General features: G+C 38.4%; 1 protein-coding gene across 6 annotated transcripts in view; it reads left to right on the top strand.

Moving 5' to 3' along the window:
• The window catches only part of MDFIC (MyoD family inhibitor domain containing), a 217,580-nt gene that overhangs the window by 71,489 nt on the left and 118,591 nt on the right, over positions 1-27,500 (top strand). For 5 of the 6 annotated variants that reach the window (XM_053716701.1, XM_053716700.1, XM_053716699.1 and 2 more), the window contains one exon: positions 26,933-27,058. The exons of the other annotated variant lie outside the window; for it this stretch is intronic. In XM_053716701.1, the coding sequence (XP_053572676.1) occupies positions 26,933-27,058 (126 nt within the window). The remainder of the gene's footprint in view (positions 1-26,932; positions 27,059-27,500) is intronic. 6 annotated transcript variants of the gene reach the window in all.

The raw sequence follows: 27,500 nt of genomic DNA, 5'->3' as shown, positions 1-27,500 counted from the left end.
AATTACCTACAATTAAACCTAACACTACACTATCAATACATTAATTAAATACAATACCTACAAATAACTACAATGAAATAAACTATCTAAAGTACAAAAAATAAAAAAGAACTAAGTTACAAAAAATAAAAAAAATATTTACAAACATAAGAAAAATATTACAACAATTTTAAACTAATTACACCTACTCTAAGCCCCCTAATAAAATAACAAAGACCCCCAAAATAACAAAATGCCCTACCCTATTCTAAATTACTACATTTCAAAGCTCTTTTACCTTACCAGCCCTGAACAGGGCCCTTTGCGGGGCATGCCCCAAGAAGTTCAGCTCTTTTGCCTGTAAAAAAAAACATACAATACCCCCCCCACATTACAACCCACCACCCACATACCCCTAATCTAACCCAAACCCCCCTTAAATAAACCTAACACTAAGCCCCTGAAGATCTTCCTAACTTGTCTTCACCCTACCAGGTTCACCGATCCGTCCTGAAGAGCTCCTCCGATGTCCTGATCCAAGCCCAAGCGGGGGGCTGAAGAGGTCCATGATCCGGCTGAAGTCTTCATCCAAGCAGGAGATGAAGAGGTCCATGATCCGGATGAAGTCTTCATCCAAGCGGGAGCTGAAGAGGTCCATGATCCGGATGAAGTCTTCTATCAACGGCATCTTCAATCTTCTTTCTTCCGGATCCATCTTGCAGACCTCCGACGCGGAACATCCTCTTCTCCCGACGCCTACTAGCCGAATGACGGTTCCTTTAAGGGACGTCATCCAAGATGGCGTCCCTTCGAATTCAGATTGGCTGATAGGATTCTATCAGCCAATCGGAATTAAGGTAGGAATATTCTGATTGGCTGATGGAATCAGCCAATCAGAATCAAGTTCAATCCGATTGGCTGATTCGATCAGCCAATCAGATTGAGCTTGCATAATATTGGCTGGTCCGATCAGCCAATAGAATGCAAGCTCAATCTGATTGGCTGATTGGATCAGCCAATCGGATTGATCTTGATTCTGATTGGCTGCCAATCAGAATATTCCTACCTTAATTCCGATTGGCTGATAGAATCCTATCAGCCAATTGGAATTCGAGGGACGCCATCTTGGATGATGTCCCTTAAAGGAACCGTCATTCGGCTAGAAGGCGTCGGGAGAAGAGGATGTTCCGCGTCGGAGGTCTGCAAGATGGATCCGGAAGAAAGAAGATTGAAGATGCCATTGATAGAAGACTTCATCCGGATCATGGACCTCTTGTCCATGTTGGGGGGGGGGGTATTGTATGTTTTTTTTTACAGGCAAAAGAGCTGAACTTCTTGGGGCATGCCCCGCAAAGGGCCCTGTTCAGGGCTGGTAAGGTAAAAGAGCTTTGAAATGTAGTAATTTAGAATAGGGTAGGGCATTTTGTTATTTTGGGGGTCTTTGTTATTTTATTAGGGGGCTTAGAGTAGGTGTAATTAGTTTAAAATTGTTGTAATATTTTTCTTATGTTTGTAAATATTTTTTTATTTTTTGTAACTTAGTTCTTTTTTATTTTTTGTACTTTAGATTAGTTTATTTCATTGTAGTTATTTGTAGGTATTGTATTTAATTAATGTATTGATAGTGTAGAGTTAGGTTTAATTGTAGGTAATTGTAGGTAGTTTAATTTATTTAATGATAGTATAGTGTTAGGTTTAATTGTAACTTAGGTTAGGATTTATTTTACAGGTAATTTTGTTATTATTTTAACTAGGTAACTATTAAATAGTTCTTAACTATTTAATAGCTATTGTACCTGGTTAAAATAATTACAAAGTTGCCTGTAAAATAAATATTAATCCTAAAATAGCTACAATGTAATTATAATTTATATTGTAGCTATATTAGGGTTTATTTTATAGGTAAGTATTTAGCTTTAAATAGGAATAATTTATTTAATAAGAGTTAATTCATTTCGTTAGATTAAAATTATATTTAACTTAGGGGGGTGTTAGTGTTAGGGTTAGACTTAGCTTTAGGGGTTAATACATTTATTAGAATAGCGGTGAGCTCCGGTCGGCAGATTAGGGGTTAATAATTGAAGTTAGGTGTTGGCGATGTTAGGGAGGGCAGATTAGGGGTTAATACTATTTATTATAGGGTTAGTGAGGCGGATTAGGGGTTAATAACCTTATTATAGTAGCGGTGCGGTCCGCTCGGCAGATTAGGGGTTAATAAGTGTAGGCAGGTGGAGGCGACGTTGTGGGGGGCAGATTAGGGGTTAATAAATATAATATAGGGGTCGGCGGTGTTAGGGGCAGCAGATTAGGGGTACATAGCTATAATGTAGGTGGCGGCGCTTTGCGGTCGGCAGATTAGGGGTTAATTATTGTAGGTAGCTGGCGGCGACGTTGTGGGGGGCAGATTAGGGGTTAATAAATATAATATAGGGGTCGGCGGTGTTAGGGGCAGCAGATTAGGGGTACATAAGTATAACGTAGGTGGCGGTCGGCAGATTAGGGGTTAAAAAAATTTAATCGAGTGGCGGCGATGTGGGGGGGCCTCAGTTTAGGGGTACATAGGTAGTTTATGGTTGTTAGTGTACTTTAGAGTACAGTAGTTAAGCGCTTTATGAACCGGCGTTAGCCCAGAAAGCTCTTAACTACTGACTTTTTTCCTGCGGCTGGAGTTTTGTCGTTAGATGTCTAACGCTCACTTCAGCCACGACTCTAAATACCGGAGTTAGAAAGATCCCATTGAAAAGATAGGATACGCAATTGACGTAAGGGGATCTGCGGTATGGAAAAGTCGCGGCTGAAAAGTGAGCGTTAGACCCTATTTTGAGTGACTCCAAATACCGGAGTTAGCCTAAAACCAGCGTTAGGAGCCTCTAACGCTGGTTTTCACGGCTAATGCCAAACTCCAAATCTAGGCCACCATTTTTAGAACTCTCACTCTCTTTCTTGCATGTGATGCAGTAGTAGAGTCTAATGTTGCATCTAAATAGATCATGTGTACTTTTAATCCATTGTAGAATATTGTGGACTCTTGTGTCTTTTAACCATATTTAGGGCAGACACACAATACACAAGTCTAAAAGGCCAGTGGCTTTTAATTGGGTGAAATCATTTTTTTTTTCACTAACTTGCAACTAATTGGCCCTTTCATGTCGCTGAAAATAAGGGAAGGTAAATGTGTTGACTTTGACTGTACTTTTGCTCTTTAAACACACTGCTGACTGTTAGATCTCATGTTTCTGTTTTGTTTAAGAGAAAAAGAAAAACACTGCCTTGGTTGCAAAATTGATTTGAGCTACTTTCTTGTTTCAGATGTGCTGAGTTCCAACTATATGACTCATACGCACAAATCTCCATGACATTTCATTACAGATGCAAGACCTTTCCTGGAACTTTCTGCAACTACTTTGTATGCTTTAACAGTAGTTTCACTATTATAACATCCTTGTAAACTCTCTAGCATATCTTCGTAATTATAAGATAATTGTAGTGATATTTTCCATAGGGCTTTGTCTAGTTTATTACTTTATATGTGATCTCTTTAAAATCCTCTGTGACATTCACATAGAACTCTAACGCCCTCTTTTTAAAATCTGTGTGCTTACTTTTTTTGAAATCCCTCTCATTTTAGCATAATTTGATTTCCTCTGGCTTTAGTAGCATACATAATTCCTTTAAAAAAAATTAAGTCCAGGAAATGTCTTAAATAACAGTTTACAGTAAGTTATAATGCCAGTTGTCTAAGTATTTAGCTTTAAAGAGACATGAACGCCAAAATTAAACTTAATGGTTCAGATATATCATCCAGTTTGAAGATACTTTTCAATTTGCTTCTATTATAAAACGTACTTTGTTCTTTCGTTATCCTTTATAGGATAATATTTCTTGGTAGGCTGAGGAGCAGCAACATGCTGGGAGCTAGCTGGTGATTGGTGGCTACAAACATAATATCATCAGATGTGTTCAGCCATTTTTCAGAATTGTAATTCTGCTCTGAAGCTGACTTTAACTATGTCTTTAACTCCCTTGCAGTGGTAAATTCCATATATTTGATGGCAGTGGTGCAATAATTAAATGTGCTAACCCATTAGAGCATTTTCTTTTTGCACTTTTATTTCCCTTTAAGGATACAAGAAGGTTAAAAGGGTCAGAATAAATATATGGATTATCTTACCAGGCCCTGGCAAACTTAGACAGACTTTTTGTACCTTGGGCATTTAGAAAACTTATATAAGTCCATGCTTTTTTTATGGTGATACAACAGCCTTTAAGGGACATGAAACCAAAAATTTTACTTTCATGATTCAGACTATTTTAAACAAATTTCCAATTTACCTCTATTATTTAATTTGCTTCATTTTCTTGTTATCCTTTGCTTAAAGGTTTATCTTGGCAAGCTCAGGACCACTAAAGAACCTAGATTCTAGCTGCTGATTGGTGGATGCATATATATACCGATTGTCATTGGCTCACCCATGTTCTCAGTTAGAAACCAGTAGTGCATTACTGTTCCTTCAACAAATGATACCAAGAGAATGAAACAAATTAGATAATAGAAGTAAATTAGAAAGTTGTTTAAATTGTTATTCTCTATCTGAATCATGAAAGAACATTTTTGGGTTTCATGTCCCTTTAACTAGAAGAGAAGGCTGCCATTTTATGTATGATTACATGTTCTTCACTTTGCTTAAATTGATATTAAACACTCTGAGATTGTAATATAAAATGACAAATTGTATATTTAAAAAAACTCTGCAATACACTTTCATGATTTATTTTGTCCCCTTTTCCTCTAATTCCACTCTGAATTTGTGAGCTTTTCAGTTCCTGTTAGAAATGGAAGTATAGATCACTGTTATATTCCAGACATCCATTGGCTGTTCACTCTAATGACTTATTTATAACTGTACCTAATAGGTTGCTGTGGCCAAAGTTACAACATGGCAGCTCCCACTGTTTTATAGACACTTAAACTTTACACTTATTTTGTCAATATTTAAAGAGTTAAAGAAGCTTTAAAAATACATCTATATGTTATCAATCTAATCTTTTCTTTTAATGCATCATTCTATCTAGCATTTATTTAGTGATTAATGTCTCTTTACGTGATGGATTACAGGATTTGAATATTCTTCTATGTGAAATTCATATTGTAAAGTTTTTTTCTTTTTGTGAACTGTGAAGATAAAACTGTTTTCATTTGAAGTACACAACAGAATACTGTTTAACCCGTTAACGACCGACGATGTGCAGGGTACGTCCTCCAAAAAAAATACAGTTAACGACTGAGGACGTACCCTGCACGTCGTCAGTCTTTGAAAGCAGTAGAAGCGATCCTGATTGCTTCCAACTGCTTTCCGGTTATTGCAGTGATGCCTTGATATCGAGGCATCCTGCAATAACCATACTTGGCCATCCGATGCAGAGAGAGACACTCTGTGACCCTTTCTGCATCGGACATCAATGGAAGCAATCGTTTGTGGGTGGGAGCCGAGGAGGGTGGGCGGCCATCGATGGCCTCTAGGCTGAAGAGGGGGGCGGGATCCTGGGCGGGGTAGCCAGGGACGCGCGTGCATGGGGGCGGATGTGTGCACGGGACGGTAGCTGGCAGGAACCACTACACTACAGAAAAATGTTTTGAGAGAGGGGGGAGGGAATGGATATATAAAGGATCTAAGGGATCTGGGAGGTTGGTCTTTGGGGGGGGGGGGGGAAGCTACACTACAGAAAGAAAGAAAGAAAGAAAGAAAGAAAGAAAGAAAAAAAAAACATTTTTTTTGTAAACTGGGTACTGGCAGATAGCAGATGGGGGGGGGTTAGAGAGCTGTTTGGGAGGGGATCAGGGAGGTTGGGGGCTAAGGGGGATCCTACACAGCAGCATATGTAAATATGCTAAAAAAAATAAAAAAAAACAATTAAAAGATACCATTTATTTTAGTACTGGCAGACTTTCTGCCAGTACTTAAGATGGCAGGGACAATTGTTGGTTGGGGGAGGGAAGATAGTTGTTTGGGAGGGATTATGGGGTGTGATGTGTCAGGTGGGAGGCTGATCTCTACACTAAAGTTAAAATTAACCCTGCATGATCCCTACAAGCTACCTAATTAACCCCTTCACTGCTAGACATAATACACGTGTAATGCGCAGTGGCATTTAGCGGCCTTCTAATTACCAAAAAGCAACGCCAAAGCCAAATATGTCTGATATTTCTGAACAAAGGCATTTACAACCATTTGTGCCATAATTGTACAAGCTGTTTGTAAATAATTTCAGTGAGAAACCTAAAGTTTGTGAAAAAGTTTGTGAAAAAGTGAACTTTTTTTTTAATTTGATCACATTTGGCGGTGAAATGATGGCATGAAATATACCAAAATGGGCCTAGATCAATCAACTTTCGGTTGTCTACTACACTAAAGCTAAAATTAACCATAGAAGCTCCCTACATGCTCCCTAATTAACCCCTTCACTGCTGGGCATAATACACGTGTGGTGCGCAGTGGCATTTAGCAGCCTTCTAATTACCAAAAAGCAACACCAAAGCCATATATGTCTGCTATTTCTGAACAAAGGTGATCCCAGAGAAGCATTTACAACCATGTATGCCATAATTGAACAATTTGTTTGTAAATAATTTCAGTGCGAAACCTAAAGTTTGTGAAAAAGTGAACAATTTTTTTTTATTTGATCGCATTTGGCGGTGTAATGGTGGCATGAAATATACCAAAATGGGCTTAGATCGATACTTTGGGTTGTCTTCTAAAAAAATATATATACATATGTCAAGGGATATTCAGGGATTCCTGAAAGATGTCAGTGTCCCAAAGTAACTAGCGATAATTTTGAAAAAATGTGGTTTGGAAATGGCAAAGTACTACTTGTATTTATAGCCCTATAACTTGCAAAAAAAAAACAAAGAACATGTAAACATCGGGTATTTCTAAACTCAGGACAAAATTTAGACAACTATTTAGCATGGGTGTTTTTTGGTGGTTGTAGATGTGTAACAGATGTTGGGGGTCAAAGTTAGAAAAAGTGTTTTTTTTTTTTTTTCCATTTTTTCCTCATATTTAAATTTTGTTTTTATAGTAAATTATAAGATATGATGAAAATAATGGTATGTTTAGAAAGTCCTTTTAATGGCGAGAAAAACGGTATATAATATGTGTGGGTACATTGAATGAGTAAAAGGAAAATTACAGCTTAAACACAAACACCGCAAAAATGTAAAAATAGTCTTGGTCCCAAACGGACAGAAAATGGAAAAGTGCTGTGGTCATTAAAGGGTTAAAATTGTATGTGCCATTAATGGCTATAACAAAACAAAAAATTGCTCTCACATATAGATACACCCCTATATGCCTGCTAATAACTTTATTGCAAGCTATATATTTGTTGTCATTGTTAATTGCTTAAGTTTTATAGGAATTATGTGACAGATTTTTCTGTATACAAAGGTCAAAATCTAGAACTTAAAGGGGCAGTATACCTAGAAAATAATGTTATATAATTGTGCACATAGTGCAGAATTATATAACATTATATTAGTGCTAGAGGGTTTTTCAGACCCGTCCTCTGTGGTCTACTGAGCGGGTCTGGTTTTCACTCTGAGCGCATCTGGGCAGCTGTCTAGTCACCCGGCCCGATCGTGCACATAGTGCAGAATCATATAACATTATATTAGTGCTAGCTTTATGTAACAGAATATTGCAGCTGGAATTTTTATTAAAAAAGAGGGTTTTTCAGACCCGTCCTCTGTGGTCTACTGAGCGCGTCTGGTTTTCACTCTGAGCGCATCTGGGCAGCTGTCTAGTCACCCAGCCCGATCGCACCATTACACTCAATGTAGCTCGCTCCCGCTATCAGACAGAGCAGGAGCGAGCTACAATCAGAGTAATGGTGTGATCGGGCTAGGCTGTTACTTGACAGCTGCCCAGATGTGCTCAGAGGGAAAACTAGACCCGCTCAGTAGAGCACAGAGGGCGGGTCTAAAAAAAACCCTCTTTTTTTTTAATAAAAATTTCACTGGCAATATTCTGTTACATAAAGCTAGCACTAATATAATGTTATATAATTCTGCACTATTATATTATATTATATAACATTATTTTCTAGGTTTACTGCCCCTTTAAAGGGTTATGATACCTAAATGTTGAAACAATTGATGATGGTGTTGCAGCATAGCTGTAAAAAGCTGTATATAAAATATCACCTGAACATTTCTATGTAAAAAAGAAAGATATTTTACCTCAAAATATCCTTATTATTCACACCCATTGTAAAGGACTTTAAGAAGCCTGTCACTATGCCTGTCCCGGGACTTGCAAGGGAGTGTGTCTCGTGCACTCTCATGTTATTTACCTATTCAGCTTAAGGAAGTTTACTATGAAATCTCATGAGATCACAGTAAAACAAAACAGTCCATTACCTCAGCACTGCTGATGATTGGCTGCTGTTCATTTTTTTCTTTCTTTTTTTAAAAAAAATAAAATAAAATAAAAATCTTGGCGGTAAAGGAAAGATAACTTTTTTCAGAACACTTACTCTGGTGAGCTTGAGGAACTTGTAGGTAAAATATCTTCCTTTTTTACATAGAGATGTTCAGGTGATATATTCCTGCTTTTTACAGTTATGCTGCATCACTCATATGAGTAATTTAGCATATGAGAATTATGTCCCTTTTAAGCAAAGGAGCAGACTCATACTGACTCAAATTTCTGATTAAAACAATTTGCCAAAATGTCTAGGTATCTAGGTGAGTCATTGGCAGGGCCGGCGCTTGCATACAGGCAGCTTAGGCAATCGCCTTAGGGCGCCCAAGCTTGTTGGAGCGGCAACACTGTAATATATTTAAAATATATATATGTTTTTAAAATGTTTATGTTAGTTGGATCCAACAGAGCCCGCGCTGCGCATTAAAACTTAAATCATGATGTGCACTGCCAGTGCCAGCAGGGATTTTTGACTACTGCGCAGCACAACAAATATTGCCAAATTATAGCCCAAATTAATATTATAGCCCATTCTGAGTCATCATCTTGAAATTTATTCAGGACTTGGCCTGAACTGAAGACTGAAGTGTCAGCTGTCTAGCGCCACGCACGCTTTGGACACCAGGCCCCGCCCCCTATGCAGCGATGCTTAGTTTCAGCACACACACACAGCGCAGGGGTTGGTAACGGTTACATGTGCTGCTGTTGCTGGCTGCCCTCCCATCCCTTCTGTGCTTCTGGCGGAATCGGATTGTCGACTTTGGCTGCTGCGGCATCCAATTAAAGTTTTAGAGGCACTGACTCTGACTGACTGGTGTGTCCAGCTGCTCCAACCCGTAGAAGTTCTGCGCAGCGTGCACTCAGCCTTCTGAGCCTTGCAGAGCCAGCAGACTATTAACGACATGGCCACTGATGGAGAAATGGAGGAGGTAAGTCCTCTGGGGCAGTGGCTCTATGATCTCCTCTCCTGAGTCTTGGGAAGTGGCTCTATCTCCATGTTAGTTACTCACACTTTGACCCCTGTGTATGTGTATATATATATATATATATTTATATATATATATTTATATATGTGTATATATATTTATATATGTGTATATATATATATATATATATATACAGTATATATATATATATATATATATATAATATATAATTATATATATGTGTGTGTATATATATATATATATATATATATATATATAATAAACTGTATATATATATATATATAGAATATTAGTGATGTCGCGAACCTAAAATTTTCGGTTCGCGAACCGCGGACTCTAACTTCTGGTATTGTTCGCGAACGCGCGAACCGCCATTGAATTCAATAGGCAGGCGAACTTTAAAACCTACAAGGACTCTTTCTGGCCACAATAGTGATGGAAAAGTTGTTTCAAGGGTACTAACACCTGGACTGTTGCATGCTGGAGGGGGATCCCTGGCAAAACTCCCTTGGAAAATTACATAGTTGATGCAGAGTCTGCTTTTAAGCCATAATGGGTCTAAATCAACTAACATTCCCAAAGTGGCTGTCTCAAAACATCCCGGACAGAAGATAGATTGATAGTGATAGATAGGATAGATAGATATACATAGATTGATAGTTAGATAGAATCGATAGAAGAGAAATAGATAGATTTGTTAGATATATAATTACCCTAATAAATTCTAATAATCAAACATGCGTTCTTGGACCCAACTAGCTTGTGTCAATTAGTACTTTTCTTAGCACTTTAATCCCTGTTCCCCCCCCCCCCTTATCGGGGGAGTTCTATATGGCCTGCCAGATTACCATGAAAAATTATAATAATAAGACATGTGGTCTGCTACCTATTTTAACGAGGTTGTGTTTTAAGTACTACCATTCTTAGCACTTTAATCTCTGTAACTCCCCCTATTTGGTGAGGTCTATACGGCCTGGATGATTACCCATACAAAATATAATAATAAGACATCTGCTCTTGGTCTGCGACCCATGGTAACTATGTTGTGTTAATTAGTAATGTCCTTCGCATTTTAATAGCTGTTAATTATACTCACCCTATCGGTGGAGGTCTATATGGCCTGCATGATTACCGTTTCAAAATATAACAACCAAAAATATGCTCTGGGACCCATGGTAAGTAGGTTGTGTTAAGTAGTACTGTTCTTTGCATTTTCATACCTGTTACAACACCAAATGGTGGCAGGTCTATCTGGCCTTCATGATTAGCTGCACCCAAACCCCCAAAAAAGCTGAGTGGTCTTAGACTAACACCCATGGCTAACTCTGTTGTTTCAATTAGTACTATTCTTAGCACTTTCATCCCTGTTACGGGCGGTCTACATGGCCATCATGATTAGCCGAACAAAATACTACAATCCAACCTTTGCTCAGTCTTCATAGGCCCTTCATTGTCTGTATTTTGATAGTACAGTTCTTATTATTTTTATTTCTGATACAACACCAAATGTTGTCAGCTCTATATGACCTGCATGATTAGCTGCACCCAATACAAAAATAAATCCAAGCGGTCTTGGATTAACACCCATGGCTAACTCTGTTGTTTCAAGTAGTACTATTCTTAGCACTTTCATCTCATCATCCCTGTTACTTCCAGGACTCTCGGTGGTGGTGGTCTACATGGCCATCATGATTAGCCTAACCAAATACTACAATCCAACCTTGGCTCAGTCTTCCTAAGGCCCTTCATTGGCTGTATTTTGGTAGTACTGTTCTTATTACTACATGGTGGTCTACATGGCCATCATGATTAGCCTAACCAAATACTACAATCCAACCTTGGCTCAGTCTTCATAAGGCCCTTCATTGGCTGTATTTTGGTAGTACTGTTCTTATTAGTTTAATAGCTGATACAACACCGAATGTTGTCAGCTCTCTATGGCCTGCATGAATAGCCGCACCCAAAGCCAAAAAAAAGCCAAGCGGTTTTGCACTAACACCCATGGCTAACTCTGTTGTTTCAAGTTCTAATATTCTTAGCTCTTTCATCTCATCATCCCTGTTACTTCCAGGACTCTCGGTGGTGGTGGTCTACATGGCCATCATGATTAGCCTAACCAAATACTACAATCCAACCTTGGCCCAGTCTTCCTAAGGCCCTTCATTGGCTGTATTTTGGTAGTACTGTCATCCTTTTGAATAAAAGATTACAGTAAAGGCATTGATTTTAGAAACCCACAGATCATTATTTGCAACCGTGAATTTAGAAAAAAAAATTGATTACACACCCGTCACACTTATTTATGCTCAGGCCTTTTTAATACGAGGGTCCCGGAGCCTCAACTGAAACAACAGCATGAAAGAGGAGATATGTCATCCTTTTGAATAAAAGATTACAGGAAAGGCATTGATTTTAGAAACCCACAGATCATTATTTGCAACCGTGAAATTAGAAAAATACATTCATTAGACAGCCGTGACACTTATTTATGCTCATGCCTTTTTAATACGAGGGTCCCGGAGCCTCAACCGAAACAACAGCATGAAAGAGGAGATATGTCATCCTTTTGAATAAAAGATTACAGGAAAGGCATTGATTTTAGAAACCCACAGATCATTATTTGCAACCGTGAAATTAGAAAAAAACATTGATTAGACAGCCGTGACACTTATTTATGCTCAGGCCTTTTTAATACGAGGGTCCCGGCGCCTCAACCGAAACAACAGCATGAAAGAGGAGATATGTCATCCTTTTGAATAAAAGATTACAGTAAAGGCATTGATTTTAGAAACCCACAGATCATTATTTGCAACCGTGAAATTAGAAAAAAACATTGATTAGACAGCCGTGACACTTATTTATGCTCAGGCCTTTTAAATACGAGGGTCCCGGTGCCTCAACCGAAACAACAGCATGAAAGAGGAGATATGTCATCCTTTTGAATAAAAGATTACAGGAAAGGCATTGATTTTAGAAACCCGGGGATAATTTGTTGCAACCGTGAATTTTAATTAAAAAAAAATGATTGGATGGACACCCAGTACAATTCTTTATCCATAAGGCCTTTTTATAAGAGGGTCCAGGACCCTCAAACAAAAACCTAGCAGGAAAGAGGACATATGGCATACTTTTGAACAATAGAGTACAGGAAAGGCATAGATTTTAGAAACCCATAGAATTTTTTTTTAAAATGTAAATTTGAATAAAATAAATGATTCGATGGACAGCCAGTACACCTCTTTCTCCTTAGGCCTTTTTATAAGAGGGTCCTGGACCCTCAAAAAAAACACCAGCAGGAAAGAGGACGTATGGCATCCTTTTGAACAATAGAGTACAGGTACAGCATTGATTTTACAAACCCAGAGATCATTTTGTTCAATTGTTAAATAGAAAAATAAAAATGAGTGGCCAACCAGTACACCTCTTTCTCCTTAGGCCTTTTTATAAGAGGGTCCTGGACACTCAAAAAAAACACTAGCAGGAAAGAGGACGTATGGCATCCTTTTGAACAATAGAGTACAGGTACGGCATTGATTTTACAAAACCAGAGATAATTTTGGTCAAATGAGAAATAGAAAATAAAAATGAGTGGACACCCAGTACACCTCTTTCACCTTAGGCCTTTTTATAAGAGTGTCCAGGACCCTCAAACAAAATACCAGCAGGAAAGAGAACATATGGCATACTTTGGAACAATAGAGTACTGGTACGGCATTGATTTGTGAAACCCACAGATAATTGTTTGTAAAAGTGAAATAGCACCAAAAACCATGCTTGGACTCCCACTCCAGGTTGTTCTCCTTCAGCTTTTTTATAAGAGGGTCCAGCACCCTCAACAGAAACAACTGCAGGAAACACCACCACATATGCCATCCTTTTGCACAAGCGAGTACAGGTATGGCATCCATTTTAGAAACCCAAAGATAATTGAGAGGAACCAGGAACATTTTTCTAAAAACTGGATGGGGCACCCATTACTACAGATCGTTCTCCTTCAGCCTTTTTATATCATGGGCCACGACCCGCAACAGGCACAACAGCATGAAACACAACATATGCCACCATTTTGCACAATAGAGTACAGGTATGTCATAGATGGAACACGGAGATAATTTAGAGCAACCAAGAGACGGATAAAGATGCTTGGTCGGTCCTACTCTTTCAAATTTGTTGCATTTTGCGTTCAATTGAATGGTACACCGGATATGAGTGGTGTGTAAAGTTGTACAATTCATAACAGTTTAATCACTAGTGTTATGTGCATTATTTTTTTTATTTGAGTTTTGTACCCACAGAGATGCAGCAGAGGCCAGAAAAATTAGGAATGTACAAATGACTGAAAAATTGGGGGATTGTTGGAGCAACTGCTGTAGCAGCGGCCAGAAAAATCGATGTTTGTAAAACATTTATAAAGTGCCCTAAAAGCTTGTGGCTTGAACACTAGTTGTTGGCGGATAAGTCAAGCCAGCCCTCATTCATTTTTATAAAAGTGAGATAGTCAAGGCTTTTTTGACCTAGGCGACTTCTCTTCTCAGTGACAAAACCTCCTGCTGCACTAAAAGTCCTTTCGGACAGGACACTTGAAGCGGGGCAGGCCAGAAGTTCCATTGCAAATTGGGATAGCTCAGGCCACAAGTCCAGCCTGCACACCCAGTAGTCAAGGGGTCCATCGCTCCTGAGAGTGTCGAGATCCGCAGTTAAAGCTAGGTAGTGTCGGTTGAGTCTTTCTCTAAGGCTGGATCCCGAAAGGCTCTGATGGTGCATGGGAGTTAAAAAGGTACGCATGTCCTCCATCAACAAGACGTCAGGAAAGCGCCCGGTCCTTGCCGCCGTGGTCGTGGGAGGAGGAGGATTAATTTCATCTCTTCCCCTGTTACATTCCCATGGTGCTGTGACATCACCCTTATACGCTGTGTAAAGCATAGTTTTTAATTTATTATGAAAATGCTCCATCCTTTCCGACTTGCGGGAATTTGGTAACATTTCAGGCACTTTATGCTTATACCGGGGGTCGAGGAGCGTGGACACCCAGTACAGGTTGTTCTCCTTCAGCTTTTTTATACGAGGGTCCCTCAACAGGCACGACAGCATGAAAGAACCCATTTGAACAAGGTTGGATGCTGAGCTAATCATGTCGCGTTCCTCCTCCTCCTCACTGATGTCACTGATGGTATCTTCTTACCCCAGCCACGTACAACACCACGGGTACCAGAGAGGTGACAACAACGAGTACCCTGGGATGACTGTTGTGCTCGGTCTTCCTCCTCCTCATCCTCCCCAAAGCCACATTCCTCCTCTGACTCCTCTTCCTCACAATCCTCTTCCTGCGTTGCCGCAGGTCCAGCAAGCAATGCTGATTCGGCTGTTTGCGGGGGTGATGGACACCACAACTCTCCCGCTTCCTCTTCACGCTCATCTACTGCCTGATCCAGCACTCTTCGCAGGGCACGCTCCAGGAAGAAAACAAATGGTATAATGTCGCTGATGGTGCCTTCGGTGCGACTGACAAGGTTTGTCACCTCCTCAAAAGGACGCATGAGCCTACAGGCATTGCGCATGAGCGTCCAGTAATTTGGCAAAAATATCCCCAGCTCCCCAGAGGCTGGCCTAGCACCCCAGTCATACAAATACTCATTAACAGCTTTTTCTTGTTGGAGCAGGCGGTCAAACATTAGGAGTGTTGAATTCCACCGTGTCGGGCTGTCGCAAATCAAGCGCCTCACTGGCAGGTTGTTTCGACGCTGGATATCAGACAAGTGCGCCATGGCCGTGTAGGAATGCCTGAAATGGCCACACACCTTCCTGGCCTGCTTCAGGACGTCCTGTAAGCCTGGGTACTTATGGACAAATCGTTGTACAATCAGATTACACACATGTGCCATGCACGGCACATGTGTCAACTTGCCCAATTTCAATGCCGCCACCAAATTACTTCCATTGTCAGAAACAACCTTGCCAATCTCCAGTTGGTGCGGAGTCAGCCACTGATCCACCTGTGCGTTCAGGGCGGTCAGGAGTGCTGGTGCGGTGTGACTCTCCGCTTTCAGGCAAGTCAACCCCAAGACGGCGTGACACTGCCGTACCCGGGATGTAGCATAGTACCTGGGGAGCTGGGGGGGTGCCATAGATGTGGAGCAAGACGCAGAAGTTGAAGAGGACTCGGCCGAGGAAGAGGTTATGGAAGAGGATGGAGTAGGAGGAGTAGAGGAGGTAGCAGCAGGCCTGCCTGCAAGTCGTGGCGGTGTCACCAACTCTTCTGCAGAGCCACGCATTCCATGCTTGTCAGAAGTCGGCAGGTTTACCCAATGCGCAGTGTAGGTGATATACCTGCCCTGACCATGCTTTGCAGACCAGCTATCCGTGGTCATATGGATACTTGCCCCAGCGCTGTGTGCCAGACATGCCATAACTTCCTTTCTCACAACAGAGTACAGGTTTGGGATTGCCTTTTGTGAAAAGAAATTTCTGCCAGGTACCTTCCACTGCGGTGTCCCAATAGATACTATTTTTTGAAAGCATCAGACTCCACCAGCTTGTATGGTAAAAGCTGGCGGGCTAAGAGTTCAGACAAGCCAGCTGTCAGACGCTGGGCAAGGGGGTGACTTTGAGAAATTGGCTTCTTACGCTCAAACATGTCCTTGACAGACACCTGACTGTGGGCAGATGACCAGGAACTGCTACGTAAGAGAGACTGAGTGGAGGATGGTTGAGAGGGGGCAAGGAGGACAGCACTGGTTGACGTGGCTGAAGATGCTGGAGCAGGAGGAGGAGGGCGGCTTTCACTTTGTGTGCTGCTTCTACTCATGTGTTCTTCCCAGCCTTTGTGATGGGAGACCATGTGCCTTCGCAAAGCAGTTGTACCTAGTTGGCTGTTGGACTTCCCACGACTCAGTTTCTTTTGGCACAGGTTGCAAATGGCATCGCTGTTGTCAGAGGCAGACACACTAAAAAAAATGCCACACTTCTGAGCTCTGCGATGATGGCATTCTGGTGGTGGCAACAGCATGCGTTGATGGGCGTCGGCGGGCTGTCTGGCTGACCCCTGGTGACGATGCATGCTGTCTGACTGTGCCACTAGCTCCTTGAGACGACCTCCCCATGCTTCCAAATCGTCTCCTCCTCCTCTCTGTCTCCCCATCTGAACTTTCCCCCTCTTCTTCTTCTCTTCTAGCAGACACCCACGTGACATCCACCGACACATCATCATCAACCGCTTCACTTGTATCTGAAACATCAAGAAAGGAAGCAGCAGCGGGTACAACATCATCATCACACCGTACCTCCATGTCGGTAATGCTGCCTGACTGAGACTGATCACTATTATCTACATCCTCTGTCAATGATGGTTGCGCATCACTCATTTCTTCAAAATGATGTGTCAATAACTCCTGTGACAGATCAAGTGAAGCGGCTGTGGTGCTAGTGTTGGTGGTGGCGACAGGCGGCGGAGTGGCACTGGTCACTTGAGACCTGCCCAAAGCACAGCTGGACTTAGATGGTGCGTCAAGGTTAGGAGGACTAGCAGCGGAAGCTGAAGAAGATTGGGTTTCTTGTGTTAGCCATTCAACTAGGTCCTCCTCAGAAGTTTTTGCATCCCCCCTGGCACCCGGCGTCCGAACAATGTGCATATTTGTAGGGTCTAAAGGAAATACAGCACCACAACCACGACCACGGAACCTGCGGGGTGGCCTGCCTCTGCCTGTCATTTTTTTTTAAATGGACACTAACAATACTATTACACCAATTGAGTGGTGGCACTGTGAAAGTGGGCACAGTATACGCTGTGAGACTGACAACAACAAAAAAGACAGATGTTTTAAAAATCACAAATTGTTAATTTTTTGAAATATTACTAGTACTGTGGCAACAAATATGATTGTTTGGCACTATTTGGCAAATGAGCCTGTCTGGCACACACGCTGGGAGAAAGGAAACTGCAATTCAATGGCACTAGGAGACTGAAGAATCACAGTCAAAACAGTTATGATTAACAAAAATTCCAATTCTGTTACAATAAATATGAGTGGTGGCACTAATTGGCTAGTTGGGACTGGCACACAGGCAGGCAGGCAGGAGGAAAATGCAATTCAAGGGCACTAGTAGACTGCAGATTGACAGTCAAAACAGTGTTGATTGACAAATTTTGCAATACTGTTAAAAGAAATATGATTGCTAGCACTAATTGGATAGTTGGGCCTGGCACACAGGCTGGCAGGCAGTAGAAAAGTGCAATTCAATGGCACAAGCAAAATGAGGATTAAGATCAACAATCAAGATTTTTTTTATTTTAATTAGTAACTATACTGTGACAACAATTAGGATTGGTGTAAATAGTTGGCAAGACGGCCTGGCACAAAAGGATGGCAGGCAGGAGGGAGATGCAATTCAAGGACACTAGCAGACTGATTAATGACAGTCAAAACAGTGATGATTGACAATTTTTGCAATACTGTTAACAGAAATATGATTGCTGACAACAATTGGCTAGGTGGGCCTGGCTCACAGCAGGCTGCAAGGCAGGAGGAAAGTGTTATTCAATGGCACCAGCAAACTGAGGATTCAAATCACAGCAACTATTACCAAAAATTTTAATTTTAAATTATTAGAATACTGTCACAACAAATATGATTTGGTGTAAATATTTTTTAAGTAGGCCTGGCACACAGGCTTGGAAGGCTGTAGAAAAGTGCAATTCAAAGGCACGAGCAAACTGAGGGTTAAGATCATCAACAATAAAGATTTTTTTAATTGTAATTAGTAACTATACTGTGACAAAATATTTGGATTGGTGTAAATAGTTGGCAAGACGGCCTGGCACAAAAGGATGGCAGGCAGGAGGGAGATGCAATTCAAGGACACTAGGAGACTGATTACTGACAGTCTAAACAGTGATGATTGACAATTTTTGCAATACTGTTAACAGAAATATGATTGCTGACAACAATTGGCTAGGTGGGCCTGGCTCACAGCAGGCTGCAAGGCAGGAGGAAAGTGCTATTCAATGGCACCAGCAAACTGATGATTCAAATCACAGCAACTATTACCAAAAATTTTAATTTTTAATTATTAGAATACTGTCACAACAAATATGATTGGTGTAAATATTTTTTAAGTAGGCCTGGCACACAGGCTTGGAAGGCTGTAGAAAAGTGCAATTCAAAGGCACGAGCAAACTGAGGGTTAAGATCATCAACAATAAAGATTTTTTTAATTGTAATTAGTAACTATACTGTGACAAAAAATTTGGATTGGTGTAAATAGTTGGCAAGACGGCCTGGCACAAAAGGATGGCAGGCAGGAGGGAGATGCAATTCAAAGACACTAGGAGACTGATTACTGACAGTCTAAACAGTGATGATTGACAATTTTTGCAATACTGTTAACAGAAATATGATTGCTGACAACAATTGGCTAGGTGGGCCTGGCTCACAGCAGGCTGCAAGGCAGGAGGAAAGTGCTATTCAATGGCACCAGCAAACTGAGGATTCAAATCACAGCAACTATTACCAAAATTTTTAATTTTTAATTATTAGAATACTGTCACAACTAATATGATTGGTGTAAATATTTTTTAAGTAGGCCTGGCACACAGGCTTGGAAGGCTGTAGAAAAGTGCAATTCAAAGGCACAAGCAAACTGAGGGTTAAGATCATCAACAATAAAGATTTTTTTAATTTTAATTAGTAACTATACTGTGACAAAAAATTTGGATTGGTGTAAATAGTTGGCAAGACGGCCTGGCACAAAAGGATGGCAGGCAGGAGGGAGATGCAATTCAAGGAAACTAGGAGACTGATTACTGACAGTCTAAACAGTGATGATTGACAATTTTTGAAATACTGTTAACAGAAATATGATTGCTGACAACAATTGGCTAGGTGGGCCTGGCTCACAGCAGGCTGCAAGGCAGGAGGAAAGTGCTATTCAATGGCACCAGCAAACTGACGATTCAAATCACAGCAACTATTACCAAAAATTTAAATTTTTAATTATTAGAATAATGTCACAACAAATATGATTGGTGTAAATATTTTTTAAGTAGGCCTGGCACACAGGCTTGGAAGGCTGTAGAAAAGTGCAATTCAGAGGCACGAGCAAACTGAGGGTTAAGATCAACACTATAAAAAATTTTTTATTTAAATTAATAACTATACTGTCTGACTGTGACAACAATTATGATTGGTGTAAATAGTTGGCTAGACGGCCTGGCACAAAAGGCTGGCAGTGGCAGGCAGGAGGTAAATGAAATTCAATGGCCCTAGGAGACTGAATATTTGCAGTCCAAAAAATTATGTTTTTTTATTTTTTTATTACTGTTACAAGAATTGTGATTGGTGCCACTAATTGGCTACTTGGGCCTGGCAGACAGGCTGGCAGATATGAGTCGTGGATGGTAGGTAGGGCAGCAATTTAACACAGTATGCTGTGTAAGTGACAAAAACACAGGACTGATAGAAAATTAAGTTACATTACACTAGCAAAATATTTTAAAATTTTAGATTTTAATATTAAAATTATGTTAAGAAGTGCAATGCACATATGACTCTATGAGTGGTCGCACTGGCTGGCTGCTATGTAGGGAAGCAATTATAACAACAGTATGCTGTGTAAGTCAGATAGACAGTTAGACACAGGCCTGATAGAAAATACAATTAGATTACACTAGCATAATAATTTAAAGACTTTTTTTTGGAAATTTTAAGAAAAAGGTTAAGCACATACATATGAGTCGTGGCTGATAGCCTTGGAAGGGCAGCTATTAAAAACAGTAGGCTCTGTATGTCGGATACACACACGCCTGATAGAAAATACTATTAGATTACACTAGAAAAATGATTGAAATTATTTTTTTGGGGGGGAAATTAAAAAAAGGTTAAACACATATGAGTCATGGCTCATAGACTAGGGAGGGCAGCAAGTAAACACAGTAGGCTCTCTATGTCAGCAAAACACACAGGCCGGATAGAAAATTATATTAGATTACACTAGCAAACAAATTTAAACTTTTTTTTTTTATATTAAAATTAAGGTGAAAGAAAAATAGATATGAGTGCTGGTTGGCTGCCTGGCACAGACCAATTAACCAAAAGACTGAAAAAAAAAGAGGTATATTAATGCTGAGTGAGCCTGACAGACACAGGCATGATAGTAAATGTAATTAGATTACACTAGAAAAATATTTTTTGTGTTTTTTTTTTTAAATTAAAAATAATGTTATAAACGGATATTAACACTGCTGGCTGCTGGCTGGCACAGAGCAATGAACCAGAGTATATGCTGTGTGACACTGGCTTGATAGAAAATGAAAAAAAATTACACTAGAAAAATAATTATATTTTTGGGTTAGTTAAATTTAAACTAATGTTGTTAGGGAGATATCAGTGGTGGCAGTAGTCACAGCATATGCTGTGAGCCTTAAACACACAGCTGAAAGCCAGGCAAATGCTAATAAAAAAAAAAAAGAAAAAAAAAAACGGCACGAAATATAGCCCTAAAAAGGGCTTTTTGGGGTGCTGTGCTTGCAGCAGAGATGAGTGGAGTCCTTCTGGACTGTAAATACACTAGCCTAGCTATGTTTTTCCTATTAATGTCAGGAGCAAAAACACAACACGTCCTCTCATTAAAAAAGCAAGGTTGTTATGAGTCTAAAATGGCGGATTCCGAGTAGCTGGGAGTGTCTGTGAGGGAGTGTCTGATGTTGATTGGCTCTAATGTGTCAGGCGGCTGTGACATAAAGGGTCAAAGTTTCCACAATGATGACACATAGGGGCGGATCGAACATCGCCATGTGTTCGCCCGCGAACGCGAACAACCTATGTTCGCTGTGAACCGTTCGCGGGCAAACAGTTCGGGACATCACTGTAGAATATATAGAAAAGTTAAAAAATATCACAGAGACCTTAAAGACTATGAATTGGACATTGTATATTCATGGCAAAAAAGTATAAGAAGAAGTAATCAAAACACTAAACATGAGACAAATGAAAGTACTAAAACTAACAAGAAAAATAAAAATAAACCATTTAAAAGACAACATAAACAACATCTATCTAGCAAGAAAGTCACATTTTCTAGTATAGATACTGACCACCAAGACATAGATCCAACTACATCTATTGAGAGTATACACAATGATGAAACACCAGGCCCTAGCAATGTAGAAATATCAGAGAGACAAGATCTCAAAACACTAGTTCAATTACCACAACAAACAAGTACACCAAAAAAGGGAGAAGGAAATTTCAGATACCCCAGCAGAATACGGAAGAATCACAAAAAATAGGAGTAGTGAATTTTTCTAAATTTCATTTAAGTTTGACACAATTGACACTTCTTAATAAAGGTTTAAGTTTTGCACCGACCACCCATTTTGATTTATTTAACACAATTTTGGATGTCAACAATTTTTTACAGAAGATAGTACTTAAGAAACATTTTGCTAACACTACGAATGAACAAGATACATCCACAACACCAGTCACATTCACTTTTAAGGCCCCTTCAGTAGGACTGAAATATACCATGCTTAAAGATTTGTCGCACCTGATCACATTATCAGCACAAGCTAATACACATAATCAATCAATACCAGACACAAAATTTATGTTCAAAGATAAATCCTATTTCTATCCAATACAAAGTAGGGATGCATATATTGATATGTATCAAAAACCAGTTGAAAGAGATCTATTGTCTCTAAATAAACAGATATCATCTGATAACTATAGATATAGAGATAATGTAACAAAATCAGAGAGAAAAGCACTTAAAGAACTCAGTAATAATGATGACATCATTATCACACGAGCGGACAAGGGAGGGGCAGTAGTGATTTTAGATAAGGAACAATACCATAATGAAGTGATGCTTCAATTAAACAATGAAGATCTCTATACAAAATTAACATACAATCCTACCCAACCCTTTAAACAGATACTAATGTCATTATTAGATACAGCAGTTGAAAATAATGTAATGGATAAAGAATTAACTGAGTATCTGATAATAGAAGATCCCAGAACACCATATTTTCGAATCACACCTAAGATTCACAAAACCACAATAAATCCACCAGGAAGACCCATAGTGGCCAGTAATGGTTCACTATGTGAAAGACTTGGGGAATGGTTAGATCACATTCTCCAACCAATAGTATTAGCCCTCCCAGGTTATATTAGAGATAGCTCTCATCTAATAGAACAACTAACAGATATAAAATGGCAAGATGAATATAACTGGCTAACTATAGACGTTACAGCGTTATACTCAAATATACCCCATGATTTGGGCCTTATAGCCCTAACAAATATGTTACATAGACATACTGAGTATGATGACAAGTTCATAACATTTATCATCAATATTACAGAATACCTACTCACACATAATTTTTTCATTTATAAGGGAGATTACTATCTACAAAAAAGTGGCACAGCCATGGGAGCAAAATTTGCCCCCGCATTTGCTAATATTTACATGGGATGGCTGGAACACAGCCTCATTTTCTCTGATCTATGTCCTTTTTCAAATAATATTATATTATATGGAAGATTCATAGATGATCTCTTATTAATATGGAAAAATGATGATCTTTACACAACAGACAATTTCCTTGCATACTTAAATTCCAATAAATATAATCTAAAGTTTACCAGTCAACAACATAAAATACAAATAGACTACTTAGATATTCATTTACACATAGGAATCAACCAAGAAATTATTACATCTATCTACAGAAAACCTCTAGCTAAAAATACCATACTACATGCTGATTCTTGCCACATCCCACGTGTTAAGAAAGGCATACCAAAGGGCCAATATATTAGGATTAGCAGAAATTGTACTAATACTGCAATGTATATGAAACAAGCTAGAGAACTTACCGAAAGACTGATTCAGAGAGGATATAATAAGACAATGCTCCAAAATATTGAACATGATATACTAGAAATAGATAGAAATACCCTATTTACTTCTACCAATAGTAAAAACAAAAACAAATATAAAGAAAATAAGAACAGAATTCAAGATGATAATATTTTATTTATCACAAAATACAGCTCACAATACAACGAGATCTGTAATATTCTTACTAGGAATTTACCTATTTTACACGTAGATGACACCCTTAAACAAATTGTTAATAAAAAAAGAGTGAAATTCATAGCAAGAAGAGCTAAAAATTTAGGTGATATCACTAGAACAGATCTATCAGAGAAGGATAAGAGTATATCAAAAACAAAATGGTTAAATCCAACTAATGGATTCTACATATGTGGACATATTCCTTGTAAAAGCTGCACTTATGCACAAAAGAGTAAAACATTTAAATCTTCCTCTACTGGTAAACAATATGAAGTAAGAAGTAGAATTGATTGTACTACACAATTTGTGATATATCTAATTACCTGCCAATGCTGCTTTTTTCAATACATAGGTATTACCAGCAGATCTCTCAAAGAATAAGACAACACTTATTATCACTAGATGACAAGGAACCAAAAACTCCAGTAGCCAAACATTTCAGACAACATGGCAAAGGCACAAAATACTTTTCATTTTTATGGATAGATAGGATAGAAAAAACAGCTAGAGGAGGAAATAGAAATGACTGCTTACTTAGAAAAGAAGTCTTCTGGATACTGGAATTAAATACCAGAGCTCCAGATGGCATCAACAAAAGACTTGATGTAGATGCATTCACATCATGATAAGTTAAACAATCTGACTAACAACTCCAAAATTTACTTACTGACACCAAAATTCTATATGAAAAGTTTTCCAACCAGAACTGAACCCACTAATAGGTTAGATTATCCATTTTTTATATATTTGCTTCCACACAATATGAGATATAAAAATTAAATATTGCTGAGTTTATTGTACTATATATTCATACACATAAATATTTGTGTTATATAGTATACCCTATTTAGGATATATGATTGAATTAGAATTTAGTATTTATTGTTTTATAAGAATTACAGTAAACCTACATAGGTTATTAACAGTAATATATACTAGTATATATACTATGGTCTATAAAAGATTATAAGCAAGCATAGAAAAGTTTATACATAATAGTGCTTCTCTGTGCTTTCATATCAACAAAATTCTTATTCTTTGATATACCATGGTATAGCAAATACCTAGTCTTGTAAAACATTTGTAAACCTTAATTAAATACTAACATTTTCTTTATCTTTCTTTCCTTTTTTTATTAGAGGTTAAAATATGATTACATGTCATACCATCTAAGTTTTACTATTTATTTTTTATTCTTTATTTTTTATTTTTTATCTTGTATATATTCTTTAGTTAATACTATATATTATATAGGTTTCAAAATATATACATATATTTTTATTTTATTTTATTTTTCCTCTATATAAGATACCATTATATTCCATTCTCCTATATAAGGTTAGATAACTATAGGTTATAATCCTTTATGAACAATGCATATTGTAAATAAAACTGCTTCTTTCTTTCCCTTTTACTTATTTCTAAGCAAAAAGTATTCAACTACTACAACCTCAAAATATAATATCTACAATAAGTCAACATATATTTAGATAAAGTCAAATATTATTACATCTAATTCTGTAGGTCTGAATAAGGTCTCTATGCCCAGACAGGGTTAAAGATTCTTCAAAGAGGGAATGTATTAATGCAATGTTCTTATTGGTCAATCTCAGCTTTTTAAATCCCCATACCTGTTCTGCATAATCACCTCTGATGAAGCGTGGGAGTACCCATGCGAAACATGTCAGGTGTTTGTCTGCTCATGTCTAAGTGGATGAAATAAACCCTTCAACTTTGATGCAAGATTACCGTGTTTGCAGTGATTTTTTCTTGTACCTTATATATATATATATATATATATTATACTGTATATAATAGCTATGCAGCACAACCACGGTCTGATGTGTTATGCAGCACAACCACGGTCTGATGTGTTATGCAGCACAACCACAGTCTGATGTGTTATGCAGCACAACCACGGTCTGATGTGTTATGCAGCACAACCACGGTCTGATGTGTTATGCAGCACAACCATGGTCTGATGTGTTATGCTGCACAATATGTCTGATTTGAATTTATCCACCAATAAGCGGGGGGGGGGGGGAGCGTCAAAATGTATCCTTGCCTGTGTGGCCAAAAATCCTAGCACCGGCCCTGGTCATTGGTTTGTCTTCGACTCAAGCATTAGGAAATGCTAACCTTATTAATGTTTCTGATAAAATTATGTGTTTATACACTAAATGGCCAAAAGTATGTGGACACCTAACCATCACACCTATATGAGCTTGTTGGATAACTAACGCCAAAACCATGGACATTAATATGGTTTTGATCCTCCACAGCTATTGCAGACACAACTCTTCTATGAAGTCTTTCAAAGATTTATGCAGCTTGTCATTGAGAATGCTTGCCCATTTAGCCATAATAGAATTTGTGAGGTCAGACACTGATATTGGATGAGAAGGTCTGGTTCCCATAAGGCATTCCAGTTTATGGTGTTCAATGGGGTTGTGGTCAGTGTTCTGTGCAGGCCACTTAACTTCCTTCACACCAAACTTGTCAAACCATATCTTTATGGACCTCGCTTTGTGCACTGTGACACAGTCCTGCTGGAAAAGGAAAGGGCCTTCCCCAAACCGTTGGCACAAAGTTGGATACACCCAAACATCTAAAATGTTATCCTGGCAGCTTGGAACAATACAGATTCATTTAGTGTGTGGCTAAGGATAATGCAAAGAAGCTCCCCTTTAAACAAATACTGTTAAAAAAGGAATGGAATATGACAGTAAAACATAAGATATACATATGTGAAATTTTAGATCACTTGTTTTTATGCAAGCTAATAATAATACTAATAATACTTTAAATTTTATTCACAATACATGCAACAGAATGTAGCTAGTCAATATCCCTGTTACTTAGTTTGTTGGAAGGAAATCATTTTTTTTGGTTTTATATTTTACATGTAAAAATAATTTTAGTCAAGTCAAACTTAGATGAATTAAAGATATTCTTGTAAAAAATGTATCTTGAAGTGTATTCACATATGTTAGAGCAGTTTTCAAATACTGTTAACATTTTACAATATGCATTAAAGTTTGGTATCTACGTTTGAAAAACAATGCAAGCAGATCTGTAATATTCTTCAAAGGGATATGAAACTCAAAGCTTTTCTTTCAAAATTCAGATTTGTTGCACATTTATGCCTCCTGTTATTGCCTCACCGGATATGTTCAGCAAGCTCCCAGTAGTGCATTGCTGGTTCTTCAACAAAGTATACCAAGAAAATGAAACAAATTTGATCGTATAACTAAACTGTAAAGTTGTTTAAAATTGTATGCTCTTCAAAAATTAAAAAAAAATTTGGGGTTTCATATCCCTTTAATGAGTCATTTATTTACTGATATTTGCAACATGTAAGAGTTTTCAATTAGCAGATGCATGATACCTTAGGTTAATATGTTAACGCGGTTGTTTTGTATTTTTATCTAGAAAAATGTGAAAAAGAAAGTATGGATGTAGAAGACTCCGTGCCATCTTATACAAATAAAAGTGTACAAACAGATTTGGAAAGCAGAATGATTTTAGGAGATTGTAGTAATGACGCTCCCATTAAAAGTAAGTCTTTTTTTTTTTTTTATAAATGAAAAAGAAAGAAAATATATAATGTGTGTGTATGTATGAATGTATTTATCTATGTGTTTGTGTGTTTGTATGTTAGCGCTGCCAAATCTGTTGGTGCTCTACAAATAACCGATAAAAATGTATGTGTTTATATGTGTGTGTATAAATATTTGTGTATATATATGTATGTGTGTATGTATGTATCTATCTATGTGTGTGTGTATGTACAGTATGTATGAATGAATGAATGAATGAACAAATCTAACTAGCTCTGTGTATATGTGTGTGTATATATATATATATATATATATATAGAGAGAGAGAGAGAGAGAGAGAGAGAGAAAATAACTCATTTTGTAAACCATTTACAAATCTAAACAAGTCAGAAGAACCTCATTTGCATATCTTACCCAGATTCCTTTGCTGCATTGGAAAC

The sequence above is a fragment of the Bombina bombina genome, chromosome 6 (genome assembly GCF_027579735.1).
Source record: "Bombina bombina isolate aBomBom1 chromosome 6, aBomBom1.pri, whole genome shotgun sequence".
Classification (NCBI taxonomy): domain Eukaryota; kingdom Metazoa; phylum Chordata; class Amphibia; order Anura; family Bombinatoridae; genus Bombina; species Bombina bombina.
Note: the sequence above shows the minus strand (reverse complement) of the source record. Positions and strands in the feature narration are given on the sequence as shown.